We start from the raw sequence: 23533 nt of genomic DNA, 5'->3' as shown, positions 1-23533 counted from the left end.
AATCTGCATTTGAGTCATGGTTCTGCTGCTAACTGGAGTGTTAGCACTGGGCCTCAAGTTTGTGCGTAACTTGGGGTAAATGATGTCCACTTTGAGGATCTTTTAAAGACTCAGAGAGTGTCTTTTAAGTATAAAATAGTACCTAGCTCATGCTAGCATTGAGAGGAGTGATATCCAACATCAAGTTTGTCATTCTTTCCTGAACTCTGTTGATTGCGATTCTTTTGGTCGCAAGTGACAGAAATTCCATATCAAACCAGCTTAGGCCACAGGAGTCTATTGGCTCTCCCAACTGAAGTCATGGAATTTGCTGTAGGAGCGGCTCCAGGTGCACTAATGATGTCATCCAGGATCCTGGGTTCTCGGGCTCTGCTCTGCCTCCTGCTGTGTCATTCCCAGGCTGTGGGCTCTCATGCTGTGTTGGGGGGATGCCACCACTATGCCAGGTCCTGTGTTCTTACACCACACCGCCCAGAATCCCTTTCTCAGCTCCTAAAGAAAAACAGGAGGATCCTGGTGCTGCCCTCTTCCGGCCATTGGTGCTGATTGGGTTGTGCATCCATCCTGAAGCAATTACTGTTGGGGCCGGGACATTTGGGTGGCATAAGCCAATCAGGGACTGCCCTGGGAACTTACAGTAGTGTTAGTTCCACCCCTTTCCTACTGCACATGCTGAGACTGGGTGTGTGGGAGAAGGGGAGATGGATGCAGGAAGGAAGCTGAGGGATGTTCCATACGGTCAGGTGAGCAGTTCCAGGAAGCTCAGAATTTTATCCGGGTCCCAAGGGCAGTGAGGTAGGATCACTAAGAGCTCAGCTTGTGATCCAGGAGTGAAATCAGTGAACTGTGAGTGTGCCTGCCTCTTGCTACATGAGCTTGCCAGTGTCTTAACCTCTGGGGCCTCAGGACTCTCATGCTGGCTCTGGAATGTGTTCTGCATTGGCCGGCCGGCCATTTTTAGATGCCGTCTCTGCTGTTTGAGAATATTTTCTAGGAAACTTTCTTGTGGTGGCTGGGGCAGAAGCCCTCTGTCTCACTTACTAGGACAAGGGGGAATTGGTGCTCTTCCAGGTGGAGAATTTGGGATCCTGGAGATGTCTTGCTCGCGATGGTGCTGCCTTTTGTGGGGAGCTAGTGGAAGGCAGTGGTGGGGGCTTCACTGCAAAGCTGACACTGAGGGGCAGATGAGAACCCTCTCTTACCCGTGATGGACAGCCTGTTGGCTTGCAGCACCCTCAGCTGCCCCTACCAATTTCCCTCACTTTGATGTTGTTATTGTTGTTTTTCCCCGCATAGCACAAATCACTCTGAATCGCTACCATGTGTGCTTATTTATTATGTTTATTGTCTACTCCCCCCTCCTGCAGAATAGAAGCTCCCAGGGCAGGGAGTCTGATCTCTTTTGCTTACTAATGTTTCTCAGCACCCACTGATAGTGCTTAGCTCAGTATGTGTTGAGTTAATGAAAGCGTACTTGAGCGAATTAAATGAATAAACTCCTTCTGCATAATGATTTTTGCTTTGGGGTTGGCATCTACATCGGCAGTGGCGTTTTCAGCATGTTTAAAGATTCCTCCTGTGGAACGGACGGTGCTCCTACCCATTTGGAAATTGCAATACTCGGGATTTGGGATTTGGCCCAAGCAGGTAGATGCTGGTGGACCATCACCAGGGGGAGCAGTGGGCACATTCAGCGGCTGCTTAGGAGAAACTGCATGGGGCACCCATTGCAGGGGCCAGGAGATCAACCTGGCCGATGGAAACAGCCTTTTGTCTTCCAAAGAAGGTGCCTCAGGGAGCTCTTAAGTATAAATTAGTGCCTAGCTCCCAACCAGCACATAAGAGAGAAGTGATACCCCTGGCAAGTTTGTGGTTCTTTCCTGAACTCTATGTTGATTAGGATTATTTTGGTTGCAAGTGACAGAAATTCCACATCAGAACTGTAGCACTGTGGTACTTGGCTGGAAAACCTGTCAGTCTGGAATCTAGGGGTACCATTTCCTTTCTTCTCTCATGGCTATGTTATTTTTTCAGTTTTTAGTGGTCTTCTTTTAAAATAAAATAGCCTCGTGTTACCTAGGGGCTAGAAGAGATTAAGAGTGGCAGCGAACACTGATGGCAGGCTTGCGATATGCCAGGCACTGTGCCAGATTCTTCCCATGGCTGCTCTAAAGCTCCTCAACAGTTAGACAGAGTTGGTTCTAAAGTCTTCTTATTGTCCACGTTTTACAGAGACAGAAGTTGAGTCAGAGAGGTGGCCCAACCTGCCCATGGTCATATGGTAAGGGTTGGGGGGTGGGTGGGAATTTAGCTGGCTTCTCTCTGCTATCCGAACAGGGCCCTTCACCTAAATTCTCTGCTGTGGCAGTCTGTGTCTGAAATCAAGGTATATATGATTTAGAAGTAAGAGCTTTGGATTGTAATCCACTGAAATGTAACCTGCTACATGAGCGGGCTGAGCAGGAGGAGCCTTTGCATCTGTTTCCTTGCAGTTGCTGCAACAAATACTCTCAAACTTCATGGCTTAACATGACAGAAATGTGTTCCCATACAGTTCTGGAGGCCAGGAGATTGAAATCAAGGTGTCTGCATGCCCACACTTCCCCCTAAGACTGTGGAAGGGGATCCTTCCCAGCCTCTTCCTGATACTGGTGTTGCTAGCTGACCTTGAGTTCCTTGGCTTGAGGCCACGTCCCTCCAGCCTCTGCCTCCATCTTCACACGGCCTTCCCGTCTGTGTCTATCTTCTCCTCTGATAAAGACACCAGTCATAAGGGCCCACCCTGCTCCAGGATGACCTCATCTTAACTAATTGCACCTGCGGTTTCCCTCTTTCCAAATAAGGTTCCTTTCTGAAGTTCCGGGAAGGCCATGGGTCTTGGGGGGCTGCTGTCTAAACAGGACAGTGCCCTCACTGGAGCATCCAGAAAAAGCCGGAGTGGATGACCTGGGGCTGATACTTCCTCTGCATACTTTTTTTGGTGTGGTTTCCGCACTGTCACCCGGCCCACTGTGTTGAGCCTGTGTCCCTTCTGACACTCCCCCGTAGGAAGGCTGGACAAGACAGGGCTGGGGGTGAACTGAAGATTAAGTTCAGGTTTGTACGTGGGGAAGCTGTGGTCCCTCCGAGATCCAAGCAGAGGTGTTAAGCAGCCAGCTGGTTCTGTGATTGTGGAACTCAGAGAGAAGTCAGGGCTGAGGCATGTGTTTAAGATCTGCTGCATCTGTGGGCTTGATACCATTGGGAAGGACCTGGCTGCCTGGGAGAGGATACAGAGTGAGAAGAGGTCTGAGCCTCGGAAACTCCAGGCTTCAATGACAGCCAGAGCAAGACACCCTATAAAGAATATAGAAACTGGGAAGTGGCCTTGGGGAGAGGGAACAGGAGGTCGTGAGTCAGGGAGTGAGTGACGGGGTCAGGGCGGGAGGACAGAATGTTGTCTGGTGGGTTCGGTGGCCAGGAGAGCACTGGTGACCTTGGCAGGAGCTGTCTGGTGGTGAGGGTTGGGGAGCTGTGGCCAGGCAGGAGAGGGTCAATGACTGAGAAGGAGACATGGGCCTGGAGACGGAGAGAGAAGCCAACTCTGCCAAGAAGCTGAGCTGCAGAGGCGTGGCTGGGGGCCGGCAGTGTTTTATTTTATTTTGTTAACATAGGAGAGACAGGAGCATACATTGATGTCAGTATGCGTGTCAGGTTGAATATATATGTGCCTTAACCCCTAGCTTTGTCTCCTCTGTCTTGGGGCAGTGACGGGGAACAAGCCCTGGGCTGCGGGCTATGCTTGCTCTGCATCTGGAGTTTACTGAATTCAGTTGACTCAGGCCCGAGACACTGCTTTGCCCTTTCCCTGGGCTGAAGGCCCCAAGCAGGAGAGAGATTTCCTTGGTCACGAGCCCCTAGGGCTGACTGCTTATTCTTTTTCCTTTTCAGATGGATGAGATCAAAGGGAAAGACCGTGTGATTCTGGCCTTGGAGAAGGAACTTGGCGTGCAGGCTGGGCAGACCCAGAAGCTGCTTCTGCAGAAAGAGGCTTTGGATGAGCAGCTGGTTCAGGTCAAGGAGGCCGAGCGGCACCACAGTAGCCCAAAGAGAGAGCTCCCGCCAGGGATTGGGGACATGGTGGAGCTCATGGGCGTCCAGGTGAGGGGCAGTAGCTTGTGCCAGCCTCAGGCTGGTCCCCCATCCATTTACGGGGCATTCTTCTGGTCAGCCATAGAGGACACTGAGGCAGCATGTATTCATTCATTCATTCACTCTTTCACTCAGTATTGGAGGGGATGTTATAAATTCCTGGATAAATTCCTGTTATAAATTATAAAGTGCTGGACACTGTGTGAGGTGCCGGTGCATGGTGGCCTTTGTAAAAGAGACAGGGTGGGAGGGGCCTGACCACAAGGTCCCCAAGGAGGAGCCACGGAAGGGTTTGAAGTCTCAGTGGCCTTCTAGGTGGAGTCTTCCGCAGGTGTGCAGTGGGCTTGCGTGTTCCCCACCTTGCTGTGTGGTATGTGGGCCCCTGAATAAGGATCTCACCCATTATGTCATGTGAATTTTCTAAGAAGGCTCCACACAACTTCTTAAAGTACATTTACGTCTTGACTTTTTTTTTTTTTTTTTTTTTTTAGGATCAACATATGGACGAGCGAGATGTGAGGCGATTTCAACTAAAAATTGCTGAACTGAATTCAGTGATACGGAAGCTGGAAGACAGAAACACGCTGTTGGCAGATGAGAGGAATGAACTGGTAAGCAGCCCTGAGAGACAGGCGGTGCCTCGCAGGGTGCAAAGAAGGGGCCCTGAGTCCCCGAAACATGCCCTGCACAGAAAGTTAATGCAGAGGCCTTCTGGTTCTCTGAACTTAACTTTTACTTCTTTTGATTAAAATCTAACACATGCTCATTGAAGAAATCTCTTACTGCCATTTGTTTTTGCAGGAACTTATCTTGAGCAAACAATTGGAGAAGTTCCATGAGAAGCATGGAGAGGATGTTCATTGCAGTGTTGTTTATATTAACAACCCAAACCAAACCAAATCAAAAATTAAAAAACCAAAAAACCGGATTGTTCAATACTAAAGCATGGGGCATAGTGATTATGGAATAGCTATACAATGAATTCTAGACTATCATTAAGATTGATGATGGAAACCCTATTTAACTGACATGGAAATGTGTTCGTAGTAAATTAAATGAAAAATGCAGTTTACAGAACAATAATACATTGTCATCATCTTGAATATTAGAAGTTATTCTTGTTTTATTTGTTTTTTTTTTTTTTGAGACAAAGTTTTGCTTTTGTCTCCCAGGCTGGAGTGCAATGGCTTGATCTTGGCTGACTGTAACCTCTACTTCCTGGGTTCAAGTGATTCTCCTGCCTCAGCCTCCTGAGTAGCTGGGATTACAGGCATGCGCCACCATGCCCGGCTAATTTTGTACTTTTAGTAGAGATGGGGTTTCTCCATGTTGGCCAGGCTGGTCTTGAACTCCTGACCTCAGGTGATCTGCCCACCTCAGCCTCCCAAAGTGCTGGGATTACAGGTGTGAGCCACCACACCTGGCTAGAAGTTATTCTTTTAGGTGGTGTAATTATGGGTAATTTTAATTTGTGCTTATCTATTTACTTTTTTGCATAAAATTGTATATACTTGTAAACTAAAACTTATACATTACTTGTAAAAATAATGAACATAGACTTCTGATTAAAAAAGAAATCTCCAGTAAAAATAGCAATTTCATGAATATGTTTACATTTTCTGGATAAGAGCAAAACTAATTTTTATGTAATGGCAGTTGATACATCAACTTCTTAACAGATGCCTCATAATTTTTATGTTTATTCTAATTTCTATTATGAAGGGAAGTATATCAGAAGAATATTTGAAAAAAATGAGTGGTGAACAGTGTCAATAAGTATCACCTTTCCACAACTTTAACAGGATCAAAATAAATTCGCTTCCTTCCAGTATTTTAAAGGCTTTTTTTTTTTTTTGCTTTAATCAGACTGTACATCTAATATTATGTCTCCACTCTTCATTTAAATATTTATAAGCTCATAAATACTCATGAGCTGCATAATAGTTTACTGAGTGGATTAGGAAAAATCATAGGCTTCTGGAAACATGTCAGATCAGACTGAAGTAGTTAAAAGTAGAAACTGATAAGTTTGCCAACGCTTCAATCTTTTTTTTTTGAGGTGGAGTCTTGCTCTGTTGCCCAGGTTTGAGTGCAGTGACGTGATCTCAGCTCACTACAACCTCCGCCTCCCGGGTTTAAGCGATTCTCCTGCCTCAGCCTCCTGAGTAGCTGGGATTACAGGCACTTGCCACCATGCCTGGCTAATTTTTGTATTTTTAGTAGAGATGGGGTTTCGCCATGTTGGCCAGGCTGGTCCTGAACTCCTGACCTCAAGTGATCGGCCTGCCTCAGCTTCCCAAAGTGCGTGGATTACAGGTGTGAGCCACCATGTCCGGCCTCAATCTTAAAATCATGAGGTAACTACTGCTAGTTTGGGGTGGTTCTTACATGTTTTTAATGTTTAAATGAATGCCTTGAAACCCACCAAGAGACTTTTTGTTTTATTTTATGGTTATGAATTGGGTTTTTTCCCCTGCTGTGTATTGTTCTGCAACTTGCTTTTTTCACTTCATGGATCAATTACAGCACTCCCCATCAGTGCTTATAGATCTGTCTTTGTCTTTTTACCAGTGGCTTGGTAGTACATTGTGTGGATATACCATGGTCTGTTGAAGTCTCTTCTCAGTGGTGGATCTTTAGGCTGTTGCCACTTTCTGGATTTCTGTGAGGTGCCACATGCCTGTAATCTCAGCACTTTGGGAAGCCAACGTGGGCAGATTCCTTGAGCTCAGGAGTTTGAGCCCAGCCTGGGCAACATGGCAAAACCCTGTCTCTAAAAATACAAAAAAATTAGCTGGGTACAGTGGTGCACACCTGTAGTTCCAGCTCCTTGGGAGGCTGAGGTGGGAGATCACTTGAGCCCAGGACGTCAAGGTTGCAGTGAGCTGAAATCATGCCACGGCACTCTAGCCTGGGTGACAAAGTGAGACCCTTTGTCAAAATAACCCATGTCATTTTACCTACCTTCTGTTTCAAAAAAAAAATGCCATGTAGAAGATCCATATGGGTCTTTACTGACTTTAAATAAAGGTTCAAGTCAGTAAAGACACGTATGTGTCTTCTACATGGCATTTTGGGGGGTGGGGTAGGTTTCTAGAAGTAGAATGCATGGGTCTCATGGCACATTTTATATTTCAACCTATACCATCAGAATATTTTACCTTAACATTTACAGCCTGGGGAGTAAACGCAGGGGTCTAGAGTCAGTCCCTTGTGTTTGATTCTTGGTGAACTCAAACCACCAATCTTTGCAAAAGTGCAAAGCATTCTTGGCACTTTCTTTGTGAAGGTGGGCCCATTGCCTCCTCTCTCTGGGTTCAGGTTCTTTGTCGATAACATGAGGATGGGGAAGGTGCCCCCTTTCACATGTGGTGGCTGTGCCTGTAGTTGTCATAATATTGATAGATATTTAAGTTGTTTCTCATTCTTTCCATGAAAATAACACTGGGGAGACTACCACTCTGCATTCAGTTCTCACCATGTGCCTAGGAGACAGGAGCTGCCATGATTCTCATTTGACAGATGAGGAAACTGAGGCTGAGAACTTGCCCATTGTCATGCAACTAGCAAACCAATGTGTCATCCAGGACACTGGCCTCAGAAGGGGTCCTAACCGGGTTGAGTGTCTGCTCACCTTGGTGCTGTGACCTCGGCCGTCTGTTGTCAAGTTGTCTGAGCCTCTGTGCCTGTTTCCAACCACAGCTGAAACGCTCACGAGAGACCGAGGTTCAGCTGAAGCCCCTGGTGGAGAAAAACAAACGGATGAACAAGAAGAATGAGGATTTGTTGCAGAGTATCCAGAGGATGGAGGAGAAAATCAAGAACCTCACGCGGGAAAACGTAGAAATGGTGAGCTGTGGGCCCCTTGGGACCAGCCCTGGCACTCCCAACTCTGTCTGGGATTCTCCAGCCCTGAACCTCCCAGTTCACATGTTCTGAGCCCCACCTGCCACCTCCCCACGAAGCACCAGGAGCAGCGTCAGTCACAGATGTCTCTCCCTTCTCTCCACCTGTCTCACATTCACTGTGCTGTGGGTGTTTGTGCCCGGAAGGAGTCAGACAGCTGTGTCCTTAAACACATCCCCCATTCTCTCTGAGCCTCTGTTTCTTCATGCATAAATGGGAATGAAAATATCAACACTGGAGGATCATCAAGAGATGAAATGATAGCATGTAAAGACCTCATAGGGAATGGGCCCAGAGGACACCCAGCATGTGAAAGCCATTACGATGATTGCTGGCGATGCTTTGCCGAGGGGTTTCTCCTCCAGCTAGGATGCCTAGTGTTTGTGGTCGGGGCAGGTGTCTTATAGTTGACAGTTTACAGAATGCTTTCAGGTTCAGTGTTCAGAGTAGTATCAACCCCCATTTTACAGCCGGGAAGACAGAGGCTCTGATAGCACACACGCTCTGCTGTCTGCACTGTAGCAGGTGCAGGTGTGTGTGTGTGTGTGTGTGTGTGTGTGTGTGTGTGTGTAACTGCTGTTGTGTGGAGTCCTCTCCTTCCCCTGCCTTCCCCTCCCAGCTCTCTAGGCTCATTTCAGATGTCATCTTCCAACCCCAGGCCCTGCCCATCCCTTCCTGTCAGCAGTGTGCTGGTCAGCCCCACCTTGGGCTTGGCTTTGGTCTTCCCTGTCCCCTCTGCCAGCACAGGACAAGATGGCCACGTATTAGTTCGTTTTCACACTGCTGATAAAGACATACCTGAGACTGGGTAATTTACAAAGAAAAAGAGGTTTAATGGACTCACAGTTCCATGTGGCTGGGGAGGCCTCACAATCATGGTGGAAGGCTGTAGGTACATCTTACATGGTATTGAGAGCCAAGTAAAAGGGGAAACCCGGTATGAAAACATCAGAGACTTATTCACTACTTATTCATGGGGTGGGGGAACCACCCCCATGACTCAATTATCTCCCACTGGGCCCCTCCCACAAAATGTGGGAATTATAGGAGCTGCAATTCATGATGAGATTTGGGTGGGGACACAGCCAAACCATATCAGGCCATCATCTCTTTCATCCTCCCATCCATCCTTCTGTCCCTGCACCCCTGAGCTCCACTCCAGCGCCGTCCCTCGCAGACGTTGGTGGCTAACCCTGTGGTGGTCTGTCTCCCTGTGGCTGCAGAAAGAAAAGCTGTCAGCGCAGGCCTCTCTGAAGCGGCACACCTCCCTGAATGACCTCAGCCTGACGAGGGATGAGCAGGAGATCGAGTTCCTGAGGCTGCAGGTGCTGGAGCAGCAGCACGTCATTGACGACCTCTCACTGGTACATCTAGCACAGCTGGCACGGCTGCCCCTGGTGGGGGTGGCACCAGTGACATGGGTGTCAGGAACAGGCGTTGGGGCTCAGGGTGATGCTACTGAGCTGGGTCAGGGTCAGGCAGTGCTGACTTTGGGAGTCACCAAGCTCACCCTGGTGTGCACATTCCTGCTTCATTCTGCCATCAAGCAGCCTTGGCTTAAAACCTGGGGACAGTTTCCATGGCTACCCTTTTCTCACATCTTCTCCCTGGCTTGCTGTGATTAAGAAGCAGTATCAGTTTTAAGGATGTCTTTTGGCCTTTAGAGACTTGGCATGATCTGTTCCAGAGAAGACTTTTTGTTTGTTTGGTTGGTTGGATTTTAGCTTAGCAGTTGCAGACTGTGAGTTTGGGCCCACACACTTGAACCTTATAATCAGACCAGCACCTTGCTAAGGCTGCCTGTGTCAGTTTTGGATGTGCATATGGGGCATGGATCTATCAAAGGGGATTGAGTATGTCCTAAGCAGGTGGGGAATTACATCCAGAGAATTCCACAGCTCTCTGTGAAAGGAGCTTAGGCAACAGGCAGAGAGCACCTGCAGGGAGCTTTAGTTGGATCTTAGAAGCAGAATGCATTCTGGTCACCGAAGAGGGTGTGTGATGGTTCCATGCACTGGTCTTCAAAGAATAGAAAAGCTAGTGATCAAAATTCTAGAAAAGGCTTTGATTATTGTCATGTTCATTTTGCCTGCCTCCATCTCCCTCTACCTCTTTAACTTCTCTCTTTCTTCCTTTCATCCATCCATCCATCCATCCATCCATCCATCCATCCATCTATTCTTTCATCCTTCCATCCACTTACCTATGCACCCATCTATCCATCCATCCATCTTTGCTTCGTTACACGAAAGACTCAGTGCAGTTTAGGGTGAAGAATATATTTCAATGAAATAACAATAAAGTCAAAAGATGGACAATAAACTCTCCCTGTAGCTCTCAGTTCAGAGAAGCAGCCATCACTTGGGCACTTAGAACTTGAACTAGCCATGCCTGGTGCGGATGGGCAGGCCCAGCTCCCTTTGAGAGCCAGTGGCTTTGATTCGTGAGATGTGAGGCTGGCTGGAAATGCCAACCGTTGTGTTTCCTTCTAGGAGAGAGAACGGCTGTTGCGCTCCAAAAGGCATCGAGGGAAAAGTCTGAAACCGCCCAAGGTGAGCCTGCGATGGTGCACCTGCCCTGCCTTGCCACTGCGTCACAGATCTGCAGGGCAGATGGGTCGTGGGAGGGGGGAGGTTTCACAGGGGTCCTGAAGCAGACACACACAACTCAGCATGCCTGATGATGAAAAGCCTGTCATCGCTGTCTCTCAAAGCAACATCAGTATGGCCGTGTCATGCGACCCAGTTATTGTAATTTATTCATGGGAAACTTCCTGATGAATTCTCTACTTAGGCCTCAGGGTATATTCACCCAAAATTAAAAACATAAATACTTAAACCTTTTGAAGGATTTAAGGGACATTCAGGGTTGGTTTATATCAGAGCATATCCTGTTCTGAAAATAATCAGGAGCTTTGTGTTTTTTTGGAGTCATGCAGAACTGTAGTCTTCTTGGAAAACATAGGTCGGCTGTTTCCTAGTAACAGCGTCTGAAGGAGCTGGGCTTGTAAAATTCAAATGCCCACATGGACCAATCTGGAACTGATACCAAAAACAAGCAAGCAAACAAAAACATAGTTTGCCTTTAAACCCATAAACCTATTTTTTGCTTCCACAAAGACACAGGTTTCCTCTCCCTTTTTTTTTTTTTGAGACAGAGTCTGGCTCTGTCGCCCAGGCTGGAGGACAGTGATGCCATCTTGCCTCATTGCAACCTCCTCCGCCCAGGTCAAGCAATTCTCCTGCCTCAGCCTCCTGAGTAGCTGGAATTACAGGCATGTGCCACCACACCTGGCTAATTTTTGTATTTTTAGTAGAGGCAGGGTTTCTCCATGTCAGCTAGGCTGGTCTCCTCTCCTTTTTATTGAATACAAGTGCCCAGTTTGGTTTATCTTTTGATCGAGATGTGGTTATAGAGAAATATTTCTCAACTATAAGGAAAACGGCTGTGCAAATGTGATAGTGAATGGCCAAGGACATACAGTCTTGGTGTCAGGGTGACAATAGGGAGTGGTGGGGACTGTGGCAAACTGGGCCCTGAATCCTGGTTGCTATAAGAAGGTGGACTGGTGGCATCAGATAGTCTAGTCTTTCAAGATAAATGTAAATCCCTATCTGTTAGCTTCCTAGGGCTGCCTTAACAAAGTACCACAAAATCAGTGGCTTAGAGCCACAGAAAAAGGCCGGGCACAGTGCCTCATGCCTGAAATTTCCAGCACTTTGAGAGGTCAGGGTGGGTGGATTGCTTGAGCCCAAGAGTTTGAGATTAGCCTGAGCAACATAGCAAGACCCTGTCTCTACAAAAAATTTTAAAAATTAGCTGGATGTAGTGGCGCCTAAAGTCCCAGCTATTTGGGAGGCTGAAGCAGGAGGACTGCTTGAGCCCAGGAGGTCAAGGCTATAGTGAGTCATGATTGTGCCACTGCACTCCAGCCTCAGTGACAGAGCAAGACCCTGTCTCCAAAAAAAAAAAAAAAAAAAAAAAAAAAAAAAAACAAGAAGGGAAAAGAAATGTATTGTCTTAACAGTTCTAGAGGCCAGAATGCTAAAATTAAGGTGTCAGTAAAGCCATTATCCCTCCCTCTAAAACCTATAGCAGACCCTTCCTTTCCTTCTCCTAGCTTAGAGGAGTTTCCCAGCAATCTTTGGTGTCCTTGGTTTGCAGCTTGAACTCCAATCTCTGCCTAAATTTTCAGTGACATTCTACCTGTGTGTCTCTGTGGCTTCACGTATAAAGCCATCACTCATGCTAGATCAGGAGTCCATCCTACTTCAGTGTGACCTCATGATAATTTAACTACTTCTGCAGTGATCCTATTTCCAAATAAGTCACATTCTGAAGTACTGAGGTTAGGACCTCAACCTATCTTTTTAGGGGATACAGTTTAATCCATAACACCTTACTTTATGTGAAATTGAAGGACATAAATGTTGGATTTTAAATGTCCGTAACACTGTGGTCTGACTACAGGTTGGGCATCCCTAATCCAAAAATCCAAAATCCAAAATCCTCCAAAATCTGAAATTTTCTAAGCACCAACATGAGGCCAGGGAAATTTCACACCTGGTCTTATGTGACAGGTTGCAGTGAAAACACGGTCAAAACTTTGATTCATGCACAAAATTATTTAAAATATTGTATACAATTTCCTTCAGGCTATGTATTATATATAAAATGTGTATGAAACAAATGAATTTCATGGTTAGACTTGGGTCCCATCCCTAAGATGCCTTATTCTGTTTATGCAAATATTCCAAAATCTGAAAAACATCTAAAATTCCTTCTGATCCCAAGCATTTCAGATAAGGGACACTCAGCCTGTAAAATATATACCTGTGGGCCACGTAAAATATAGCTATCGGTGCAATTTGGCTCCCAGGCTGCCTCTTGGCTGCCTTTACTGCAGTGTTCAGATAATGCCACATAGAGTGGCCTGGCTCTGATGATTTGCTAGGTCCTGGATTTGCGGATGAGTGGGTATTTACACCATCTCATTGAATTCTCACAGCCACCTCGTGTAGTTGGTATTATTTTTTCAATTTTACAGCTGTAGAAGACATAGAGATATAAAATATAGAAAAAACTCAGAGAAAAATTAAATTGACAAGGCTGAGTTTCAAACTCAAGTCTGAGACTGCGAGTCCCAAGCTTTTCCCACGAAGCTGAGTCGAACACGGGCAAATCTCTGCACATCGACCTTAGAAACTCAGAAATGGGAAGTGGTTTGAATATAACTTGTTTATATTTATTTATTTGTTTATGTTATTTTTTGCTTAATTACTTATTTTTTTGAGATGGAGTTTCGCTCTTGTTGCCTAGGCTGGAATGCAGTGGCACAATTTCGGCTCACCACAACCTCTGCCTCCCGGGTTCAAGCGATTCTCCTGCCTCAGCCTCCCGAGTAGCTGGAATTACAGATGTGCCACCACGCCCAGCTAATTTTGTATTTTTAGTAGAGATGGGGTTTCTCCATGTTGGTCAGGCTGGTCTTGAACTTCCGACCTCAGGTGATCCACCTGCCTCAGCCTCCCAAAGTGCTGAGATTACAGGCGTGAGCCACCGCGCCCAGCCTATATTTAAATATATACTTTTATAGAAGACATAGAACCACATTATAGAATATCTGGGAAAAAGAAAAGTAATCTATCACCAGCGGTGCCTCCCCGGCACGTTGGTGTTGCTGTTTTAATAATTCATTTCCCCAGCTGGAACTGCGGTATGCACATTTGCACCCTGGATTTTATTTAACATTAGACTGCCAGCCTTTATCCTGTGATAGCTGTCATTGTAAACATAAATTTTTATGGCTACATAATCTGTGGAGGAGATGGACCATAAACTGGTTTACTGTTCTGCGATTGTTGGGCACATTGCTTTCAGCTCCTCGGCACTATGAATGATGCTGCAGTAAATGTGCTTCTGTTTACGCAGACAGCTCTTTCTGGCCCAGCTCTATTTTATTCCCTGACTGTTGAACGTGTTATTAAGTGACTACACCATTATTTAGCTACCCTTTCCCCTCCCTTTGGACTTGCTGCTTCTGTAAACGTCACCACAGCAACCAGCTTTTGTCTGGAAAGCTGTGTCCATAATCAGAATCGTTTCCATGCATAGATTCCCCGAAGTTGAAATGTGGCTCAGAGGGCGAGAAGGCTTTGACCAGAGAGCATTGCTCCCACCCCACCCCACTGCCTCACGGAAAAGTTGCACCATTCGGCACTGCTGCTGGGAGTATGTGTAACAGCTGTTTTCACCATGGGACATATGTTTAAAAGGCACAAATCTAAAGATTGTGCAGTTTGTCCCATTAACGGGATGTGCTGTGGCATTACGCACCCCATAGAGCTTCCACGTGGGGTTTTGAAAATCCATTGTTGAGCCAAGACTTTATTTTTAAAATCTATGTCAGAATGCCTGGAATTAAACAGAGGTTTCTCTTCCCCCATCTTCCTGATTTCTTTCTTTCTTTCTTCCTTCTTTTTTTTTTTTTTTTTTTTTGAGACAGACTTTTTACTCTTGTTGCCCACGCAGCAGTGCAATGGCATGATCTCGGCTCACTGCAACCTCTGCCTCCCGGGTTCAAGTGACTCTCCTGCCTCAACCTCCCAAGTAGCTGAGATTACAGGCATGCGCCACCACACCTGGCTAATTTTGTATTTTTGGTAGAGACGGGGTTTCACCCTGTTGGCCAGGCTGATCTCGAACTCCAGACCTCAAGTGATCCACCTGCCTGGGCCTCCCAAAGTGCTGGGATTACAGGCATGAACAACTGCACCCGGCCATTCTTCCTGATTTCTGAACATGTTTATGGGAGGAGAAATTCACAAAGGGTTAGAATTGAATCGTGATTTGCTACATCGCCTGTACAACGGGCAAGGACAGGGGCTGTGCCTGTCCTGCCCACTGTGGCCTGTTCACTGCCTGGCACAGAGTAGGTGTTGACTAAAATAGTCCCTAAATAGTTGTTGGCTAAATAAGCGAATTGCCTTTACTGGAAAAGTGTACCTGTATGACACTGGATTGTCCCAGAAGAACAGCGATGTGTGGTCACTTTAATGAAGATAGTCCTGGGTCATTAGGAGGCTGAATTTGGGGATCTGTGTAGAAACTTTCCTGAGTAGGTTTAGGGTCTTTTCTATTCACTGTTTCCTGGGCCCACCAGCATTTTTTCTTTTTCTCAAGATTCAGTGTAGACTTCAGTGTGGACCAAGTTTTCTCCCATGTTCCTACTTAATCCTGGCATTGTGCAGGGCTGGATGGAATTGGCACTTGGATCCATCTGGGCCCGAGCAGGTTTTGTAATCCAGGGTTGCCTTTCAGGCCTAAGAAGCTTCTTTTTCTTCCCTACCACAGGCCACAGGCATTCAGTACACTTGGCTTTCTGTATCTGTGGGTTTCATATCCATGGATTCAACCAACCTCTGACTGAAATCATTCAGGAAAAAAAAAATGGATGGTTGCATCTACACTGAACACATACAGACTTTTTTCCTTTTCTTTTTGTTTGGAGACGGAGTCTCGCTCTGTTGACCAGGCTGGAGTGCAGTGGCATGCTCTTGGCTCACTGCAATCTCCACCTCCTGGACTTTTTTCCTTTTCATTATTCACTAAAACACAGTCTAAAACTACAGTCATGCATTCCTTAACAACAGGGACACATTCTGAGAAATGCGTCATTAGGCGACTTTGTCGTGCAAACATCATGAAGTGTACTTGCACACACCCAGATGGTCTAGCCTCCTACACATCTAGGCTATTCAGTCTAGCCTGTGGCTCCTAGGCTGCAAGCCTGTGCAGCCTGCTACTGTACTGAATACCGTAGGCAGTTGTAACCCAGTGGTATTTGTGTATCTAAACATAGAACATGTACAGTAAAAACACAGTGTTATGATCTTATGGGACCGTCGTTGTATACTGTTGGGGACTGAGATGCTGTTATGCTGCACATGACTGGGTTCACAGGGCATCTGCGTTGTATTAGGTACAGTATTATAGATAATCTAGAGATGAGTTAAAGTGTACAAGAGGATATGCGTAGGTTATATGCAAGTACTGCACCAATTTGTATAAGGGGCTTGAGCAGCCGTGGATTTTAGTATTCGTGGGAGGTTCTAGAACCAGTCCCCCATGGATACTGCAGGATGACTAGACTAGTTTCTTTTTCCCCTGAAATGCCCCATCACTCTCTGTCCCTCACACATGGAAGTGCTGTAACACTTTGCCCAGGGCTTTGTTTGACAGAGTACTGTGGTGAATGCATTGAAGGTTCCAGAATTTTCCAGAAATCTGACAGCCCTATCTCTGCTCTCCAGCTCCTGACTCTGTGTGAGAAAGACCCTAGCAAACCTCCCTGGACTCCCTGCAGGAGAGCACCTCCAGTCCACTCCCACACTCAAGTTTGCAGAAGATGCAGTCAGGGCAGAGCAGAGGGTACCAGCCTTTGTCTTCCTGGGGTGTTTGTGTCCCTGAGGGCCATGACTCAGTCTTACTGGGCCTGTCCAACGGTCCCCTTGTGGGATCTCCTCCAGGGACAAGATTGGTGTCGATTATTTCATTTCCCAGGAAGCCTGCTGGTTCAGCGTGAGCTGACGTTAGCCCCAAGGGAGAGGCTGGGGGAGAAGGATCCTGAGTGGTTCCTTGGGCCGTGTCCTGGGGAGTGGGGTACGGGGCTTGCTCAGGACATAGACCTCTGGCCATGTGGCAGTAAATTGTGTTGCAGGCCATTGAAACTTGCACAGAAGCTATATCATCCTAGAGTTCTAAGCATATGCATAATGGCTAAACATCAGCACAGTTTACTCACACACCTTGGTTGAAGGTAGGACCGATCATTTTGGATAAGGTTGGGAAATTGTAGCCCCAAGCAGTAAGGGAGTCAGACCCTAGCTACTAGCTGGATGGGATTGGCCAAGTCATCTAAACTCTCAGAACCTCAGTTTGATGTGTAAAAGGAACATTACATCCATGGGATCAAAGGAAGCTTCTGGTTCTTTGCTTGGTGCATAGCAGGTGATCAGGAAGTCAGAGTGTCTCCTTCTTCCTTTATCTTACAACTTAATAACTTTCCTTTGGAGAGCCTATAAAATGCAGATTCCCAGGTCATGCCCACACCTGCCTCCCCCATTAATTTATAATAGTGAGGTGGGATCTCAATGCCTTTTGCAGTAATCATTCTTTAATGGAGGGCTGGGGAGTTGCACTGGGAACCATCAAAGCACATCGGAAGGAAAGGCCCTTTCCTGAGCCAGTGCATCAGTGCCATGTCCCCTCCGCCCTGAATGACCTTGGGTCTGCTGTTGCCAGGGGTTGGAGGATGCCTGAGGTCTGGTGGGTCATTTTTGTCAAGGACTCTTGCATCCATTCTGATAGGACCTAGCAAAACACGTAGGACCTATCTAAACTTGACCCCATCCCCACACCCCTGAGGCCAAGCCTGCTGCCTGGTGGAGGGAAGGACAGGTGCTGGCGGCTGGTTATGCGGTACCTTTGCCTGCCTGGGACACTCAAGTATCTTTAAACAAAACAAAACAAAACAAAGTCTTGCTCTGTCGCCCCTGCTAAAGCGCAGTGGCGAGCTTACTGCAACCTACGCTTCCCGGGTTCAACCAAATTCTCCTAAGTGGCTGGGGTTACAGGCACATGCCACCAGGCCTGGCTAATTTTTTTTTTTTTTTTTTTTTTTTTTTTTTTTTTTGCATTTTTAGTAGAGACAGAGTTTCGCCATATTGGCCAGGCTGGTCTCGAACTCCTGACCTCAAGTGACCTGCCTGCCTTGGACTCTCAAAGTCAAACATTTTTTCATCGTGTGCATGCGTTTTTCATTTGCAAGTTTTGCCAAAGCTATCTATTTTTTCCTTCGTGGTTGTTTGCAGTTGACCTTATTCCTAGGCTTCCTTCCCCACGGCTGTCACTGGTCTGTGAGCTCATGAAGGCTGGATGGTGTCGTAGGATCCAGCTACTCGAAGCTGCTGGCACAGTGCCTCGCACTCAGAGGGGCTAATAGTAGTAACTGCGGGAAACCAGTGGCTACTTCATGTCTGTCTTCAGGGCTGGCCTCGGTTGGTGTGCAACTGTGGGCCCTTTGCTGGGAGGGGCAAGGACTTGTTCCCCCCGACTCACCAGTGACCCTGTCACCTGGTCCCTCCTCCACAGCAGCCATCAGGACTCATTTTGTGCAGCTCTGATCAAAGGTAGAGAGGGCACTGGTAGCAGGACTTGGTGCCAGCCTTGCCAGCTGAGTGGCTGATGTAAACCAAAAAGTCACTGAGGCAGGTCTCAATCAATTTAGAAGTTTTATTTTGCTAAGATTAAGAATGTACCCTGGAGACAGATCTGAGCCTTTCTCCAACGATGATTTTGAAGGCTTCAGTATTTAAAGGGGAAAAGCAGGCTGGAGGGGAAAGAGGGAGGGTGTGGTCACATGACTGAATCCACAGGTTGTGAGAGAAAAGGAGCAGGTAGGGGAATAGTCCAAATTATGTAATTGTCTCATGCTCAGTAAATCAGCACTTTACATAAGATCAGGTGAACATGGAGCAGCTACCTATGGAGATGCTTAATCTCTTCTCTACAGCTCTCTGCTTAGGAACAAAGGGAAAGGCAGCTTCTTGCATGACTCAGCTTTCAGCTTAAGTTTTTCCTTTTGGTGTAGTGAACTGGGATTCAGAGTTTTTATTTTCCTTTCACAGCAGGCTCCGTGCCAGAAGCATGGGACATCCCTCTGAGCATTGCTCCGTGTCCCACCTGCCGGGGGCCCTTTGGTAAAGGACTCGGGAAGATGTGGGTCCTGGGGATAGGACACTGGGACGATTATGAAGAGACAGGAGCTATGTCCTGGACCACACCCAGGCAGCTCAGCAGACAAGCACACACACCGTCTGTGCCAGTCCTGGAGGCACCGCCAGAGGAGCTGCAGCTGGTGTGGGTGGAGCAGAGCTTGGGAGGCTGACCTGGCCACAGAGGTTGCCTGGGTACCTTGTCCAGGGTAGCAAACACCATGGGGACATCTGGCTCCCATCTGCAGACTTGGGAATGGACAGGTGCCATTACCTATGGTGGTTCTAGGTAATTTGTTCACGCAGGGCAGGAAACCCCAGCGCCAGGAGTGAGCAGGGTAGTGAGTCCTGGACTCAGGGAGGAGCGGTTGCAGAGGCTGGGCCTTTAGGCACCTGGCCTCCTGCCTGGTTTCAGGAGGTGACTTCAGGCCCCGTGGGGAGGGGCTTGAGGCAAAGGTTCCAGATTGCAGCCCTGCCCCTCCAGGCCCCCGCTGTCTCAGGTCTACACTGCCTGGGTCAGGCCCAGTTGTCTCAGGTCTACACTACCTGGTCAGATGGTGCCTCATTAGGAAAAATGGCTTAAAGGGTAGTCGGCACTAGACTGAGTAGCACAGTCCAGTCACACAGTTCATCTGATGGCCACTTCCAAAGGAACAGAGAATCATGCACTGTTGAAATTGAAACATACATGAACTTTGCTATGTGCATTTATTTTATGAATTGCCCATTGCCCTTTAATATTGCTTTGGTATCTGTCAAAGTACAGACATTTTACTTTTTTATGGTAAAGTCTGTCCATTTTTTCTCTAGCATGAGAGTTTTTGCTTTGGATGTTATGTCTGGTGACGCTTCTCCAAGAGACGGAAGACTCTCAGAGACACCCCTTCTGGGCAGGGGAATCTGAAGACTTTGATCTAGTTCAAAAAAGTAGTTTTTCTGTTAGATAATGGTTTGTTTTGGCCTATAAAAAATGGTAAAATAAATGCTGACAAAATGATGGTAGAGAAGCCAATGAATTTGGCGAGTCTAGGGTGCATATGAGGTGGTCCGGGGATAGCAGAGAAATTTCAGAAACACATGAGGACAGAGGCAGCTCCTTGGTTTGGTCCTGAGGGAGAATGTCTCATGGCGTTGTCATTGCTAGTGCTGCCCCGGGGACTTTGTGATTGTCTGGGGACCCAGGGCCTGTGCCATGGTGTTGACAACAGGCTCTCGGCTCAGGGAGGATGGGATCTGGGAGGAAGGTCCCCAGAGAATAAACTGGCTCGGAAGCTGTCCTCTGTGACGAATGCACCCCAGCCTGCCCCTGGAAACCTCCCTTCAGCCCACGGTTGGTGGGGCCAGCATCGGGGCTCTGCCCTGGAGCTGGCTTCCCTTTTACTGAAGGTGCGTCTTCTGGCGCACTCCTGTTCTCAGGACTCTGCAGCAGACGGACCCACAGGAAACCCGGGAGACACTGGGGAGGATGTGTTAGAGGAAAGGGGAGTGCGTGGGGAGAGAACTGGTGCTTTTTCCTCGGACTGGAGGAAGCCCTGAAAATGGATACCGACGAGGTGGCTTTTGCCTAAGCCCACGCACAGGGGCTGGCGTGTCTGCAGCATCGCGCCACCATGGAATATGTCCTCTTGGTGCTGTATTTCTCTTTCTTCCTGTGTCTCTGCGCCCTGGTGTGCCTGTACTTCTCCGGCTGCCAGGAGATGACCTATAAGCATGAAGGTAGGCAGCTGGTTTGGGGTTTTGTTTTTTGAGGTTCTGTGGAGGTCCCCGGCTGTGACCGACAGATGCTGCCGCCTGTGACAGGCAGCTCTGTTGAAATTGAAAAGAAGACGAGAAGACAGGTGGTTGAGAGAGGCTGGATCCGGTTGAGGGGCTATTTGTTTTGGGGATACCTTCTCTTTTTCCTTCTGGTTCGTTTGACCCGCTAAGGAGGTGTTCCTCTGTATATTCAGAGTGTAAATGGAGAAGACGTGTTTACTCTTCGTTCATTTTGCCAAAACTGATTTTTTTTCTTTTGAGACAGGATCTTGCTCTGTCACCCAGGCTGGAATGCAGTGGCACAGTCACAGCTCACTGCAGCCCCAACCTCCCAGGCTCATGTAATCTTTCCACCTCAGCCTCCCAGGTAGCTGGGACTACAGGCTTCAGCCACCATACTCGGCTAACTTTTAAAATAACTTTTTGTAGAGATGGGTTCTCACTGTGTGACCCAGGCTGATCGTGAACTCCTGGGCTCAAGAGATCCTTCTGCCTCAGCCTCCCAAAGTGCTGGGATTACAGGCATGAGCCACTGTGCCCAGCCAAAACTGAATCTGAATCTGAATCTGGATTCATCTGTAAAAACAAGTCAACAAGGAGAGGCTTTGGTTGCAAGGAACATGGAAGGCTAGAGGAATTACCGTTTTATTCAGTAGATGGGCTCAGAATGAGCAAATGATGGACATTTTTGCTTCTAATGTATCTCTTGTGAGGAAAAACCCAGAGACTCTTAGAAGAGTGGAGACACAGAAAAATGAACAGTGTCTTTCGTGTTTGCCATTTTTTTTTAAAGCGCACTATGTGCCAATCATGAGAGGAAACAATGTTTTCTAGGCGGTTCTCCCCTCATTCCTTGAGAAGCAGGTGGTGAATTATTTCCTGCATGTTTGGAAAATGCAGTGCAAAACCAGTTGCATTGCCTTCAAGGAAGACAGCCACTGTGTTTTCACTTTAAACATTAATATATCTTTTCTATTTTTTATTAATAAAGGCACAAATATATCAAGATATACAGTACATGCAGGCTTCCTGCGTCATATAATCACTCAACAAAACTTTTCTCTAAAGGAAACAAACTAACCCAGTGTTATGAAATGTTACAAAAAAGTTAAGGCCGGGCGTTGTGGCTCACGCCTGTAATCCCAGCACTTTGGGAGGCCTAGGCAGACGGATCACTTGAGGTCAAGAGTTTGAGACCAGCCTGGCTAACATGGTAAAACTTTGTCACTACTTAAAAAAATATATATATATATATACAAAAATGAGCCAGGTGTGGTGGCACGCACCTGTAATCCCAGCTACTCAGGAGGCTGAGGCAGAAGACTTGCTTGAACTTGGGAGATGGAAGTTGCAGTAAGTTGAGATTGCGCCGCTGCACTCCAGCCTGGGTGACAGAAGGAGACTCTGTCTCAAAAAAAAAAAAAAAAAGAAAAGTTAAAATGTTTTTTAAAAATACTCTGCATAAAAACCTGAGGGGTTGGGTCCCAGACAACTCCTTGCTGCTATGGGAACTCTGTGGGTGCTGGGCCTGGCCATGGATTCCTCTCCATTGCTGCACGGTTCAAATTGGACTGCCCTTTTGTGTTTGGTTTCTGCCCTAAGAGCTGCTTCCTCTTTCCCTCAAAGCGGCGTAGTTCTGTGGAGTCTTGGTCTCTGGGGCCCTATGATATGATACTGTCAGGGGCTCCACTGCGTCTGGAGTTAGGCTGTTTGCAAAGGCTGCTCTACTTTAAACACAGGCGGCAGCGTCGGTAGTTAATGCCCTGTATTAGGGCTTGAGAGTTCAGTCCTTAACTAGCAGTCCTACAGGGTCTTTGACAGCATCAGTAGCTAATGCCCTGTATTAGGGCTTGAGAGTTAAGTCTTTGACTGGTAGTCCTGTAGGGTCTTCACAATGGATCGTCCTAGGTAATTGAACACTGAGTCATTACCCCCAGGAGGGCCCCTGACGCTGACGTGGATGGTCACAGCCCAGCAGTGTGTCCTAAATGTTTGGAAAGTGTGTGACTTGAGGATGCTTCCTGGGCTACAGCAACAAATAAGGCCCGTCCCCAGAGGCCTTACGATTAGCGGTGTTTGCAAGAAATAAGGTCAGCTCAGCAGCTGCTCAGAAAAAATGTGGAACCTGGAGCGCAGGGGGATGACCTGTGTATGCAGAAGAGCTTGAGTGCTGCAGATGCATCACTCCTGTGGGTGCCATTGTCACCATGGGAGGGCACTACCACTGCTCTCTAGAGCTCGTTGGAAGAGTCCATGACACCTGAAGTCAGGTGGGGCTCCCATCCGGAGGGGAAGTTTGAGTAGATGATTGTCTCCAGCCTCTGCAAGGAGAGAAATGACATTGAAGTCAATGGTGTCCGTAGTCCTCATGTACCTGCCAGTGAGACTCATCTGGGGCGTGTAACCACAGGGTGCCCAACTGATGCCAGCTGTGTGAATGAATGGAAATTATGTCATGTGCAAAACAAAATCTGTTTGTGGCTAGACAAACTAGTGTGGCTTTGAGTTCATTAACCCTGAGATACAGTCGGGAACAAAAGGGCCAACCTCCTGCCTTCATGGAGCTTCCATTTCAGGGGGTGGGAGGAAGACTATCGGTAAACACAATAGCTTGCTAGATCTTACGTCAGGTGGGAGATGTGCTATGGAAAGGAATAAAGAAGGAGGCCCGAGAAGCTGGGGTGGGGATGAGGCAGGAGGGACCTGGGCATGGTGGCCAGGAAGCCTTTTCTCACATGACTGCGTTTGTGCAGAGACCTAAGGGAATCTAGGGAAGGAGTCATGTGGATTGTGGGGAAAGTGTCTCAGAGCTCAAAGGCCCCGTGGCAGGCATGCAGGAGAGGAGAGCAGGAGGAGAGGAGAGGAGGAGAGGGAGGGAGGGATGATGCCAGGGCAGGATGGGAGGTAGATCCCACAGGGCCTTGCAGACTATTTGTAGCCTGCATGGATGTTGGTGGTTTTAATAA

The 23533-nt window shown here is 47.4% G+C and overlaps 1 protein-coding gene across 2 annotated transcripts in view; it reads left to right on the top strand.

Moving 5' to 3' along the window:
• JAKMIP1 (janus kinase and microtubule interacting protein 1) overlaps positions 1-23533 on the top strand; it is a 175362-nt gene that overhangs the window by 110639 nt on the left and 41190 nt on the right. For both annotated transcript variants that reach the window (XM_017887098.1, XM_017887097.1), the window contains 5 exons: positions 3931-4140; positions 4623-4742; positions 7834-7980; positions 9261-9401; positions 10530-10589. In XM_017887098.1, coding sequence (XP_017742587.1) covers positions 3931-4140; positions 4623-4742; positions 7834-7980; positions 9261-9401; positions 10530-10589 — 678 coding nt within the window. The remainder of the gene's footprint in view (positions 1-3930; positions 4141-4622; positions 4743-7833; positions 7981-9260; positions 9402-10529; positions 10590-23533) is intronic.

The sequence above is a fragment of the Rhinopithecus bieti genome, unplaced genomic scaffold (genome assembly GCF_001698545.2).
Source record: "Rhinopithecus bieti isolate Rb0 unplaced genomic scaffold, ASM169854v2 scaffold_16601, whole genome shotgun sequence".
NCBI classification, from domain to species: domain Eukaryota; kingdom Metazoa; phylum Chordata; class Mammalia; order Primates; family Cercopithecidae; genus Rhinopithecus; species Rhinopithecus bieti.
The sequence above is the reverse complement of the archived record's forward strand: the minus strand, read 5'-3'. Positions and strand labels throughout refer to the sequence as shown.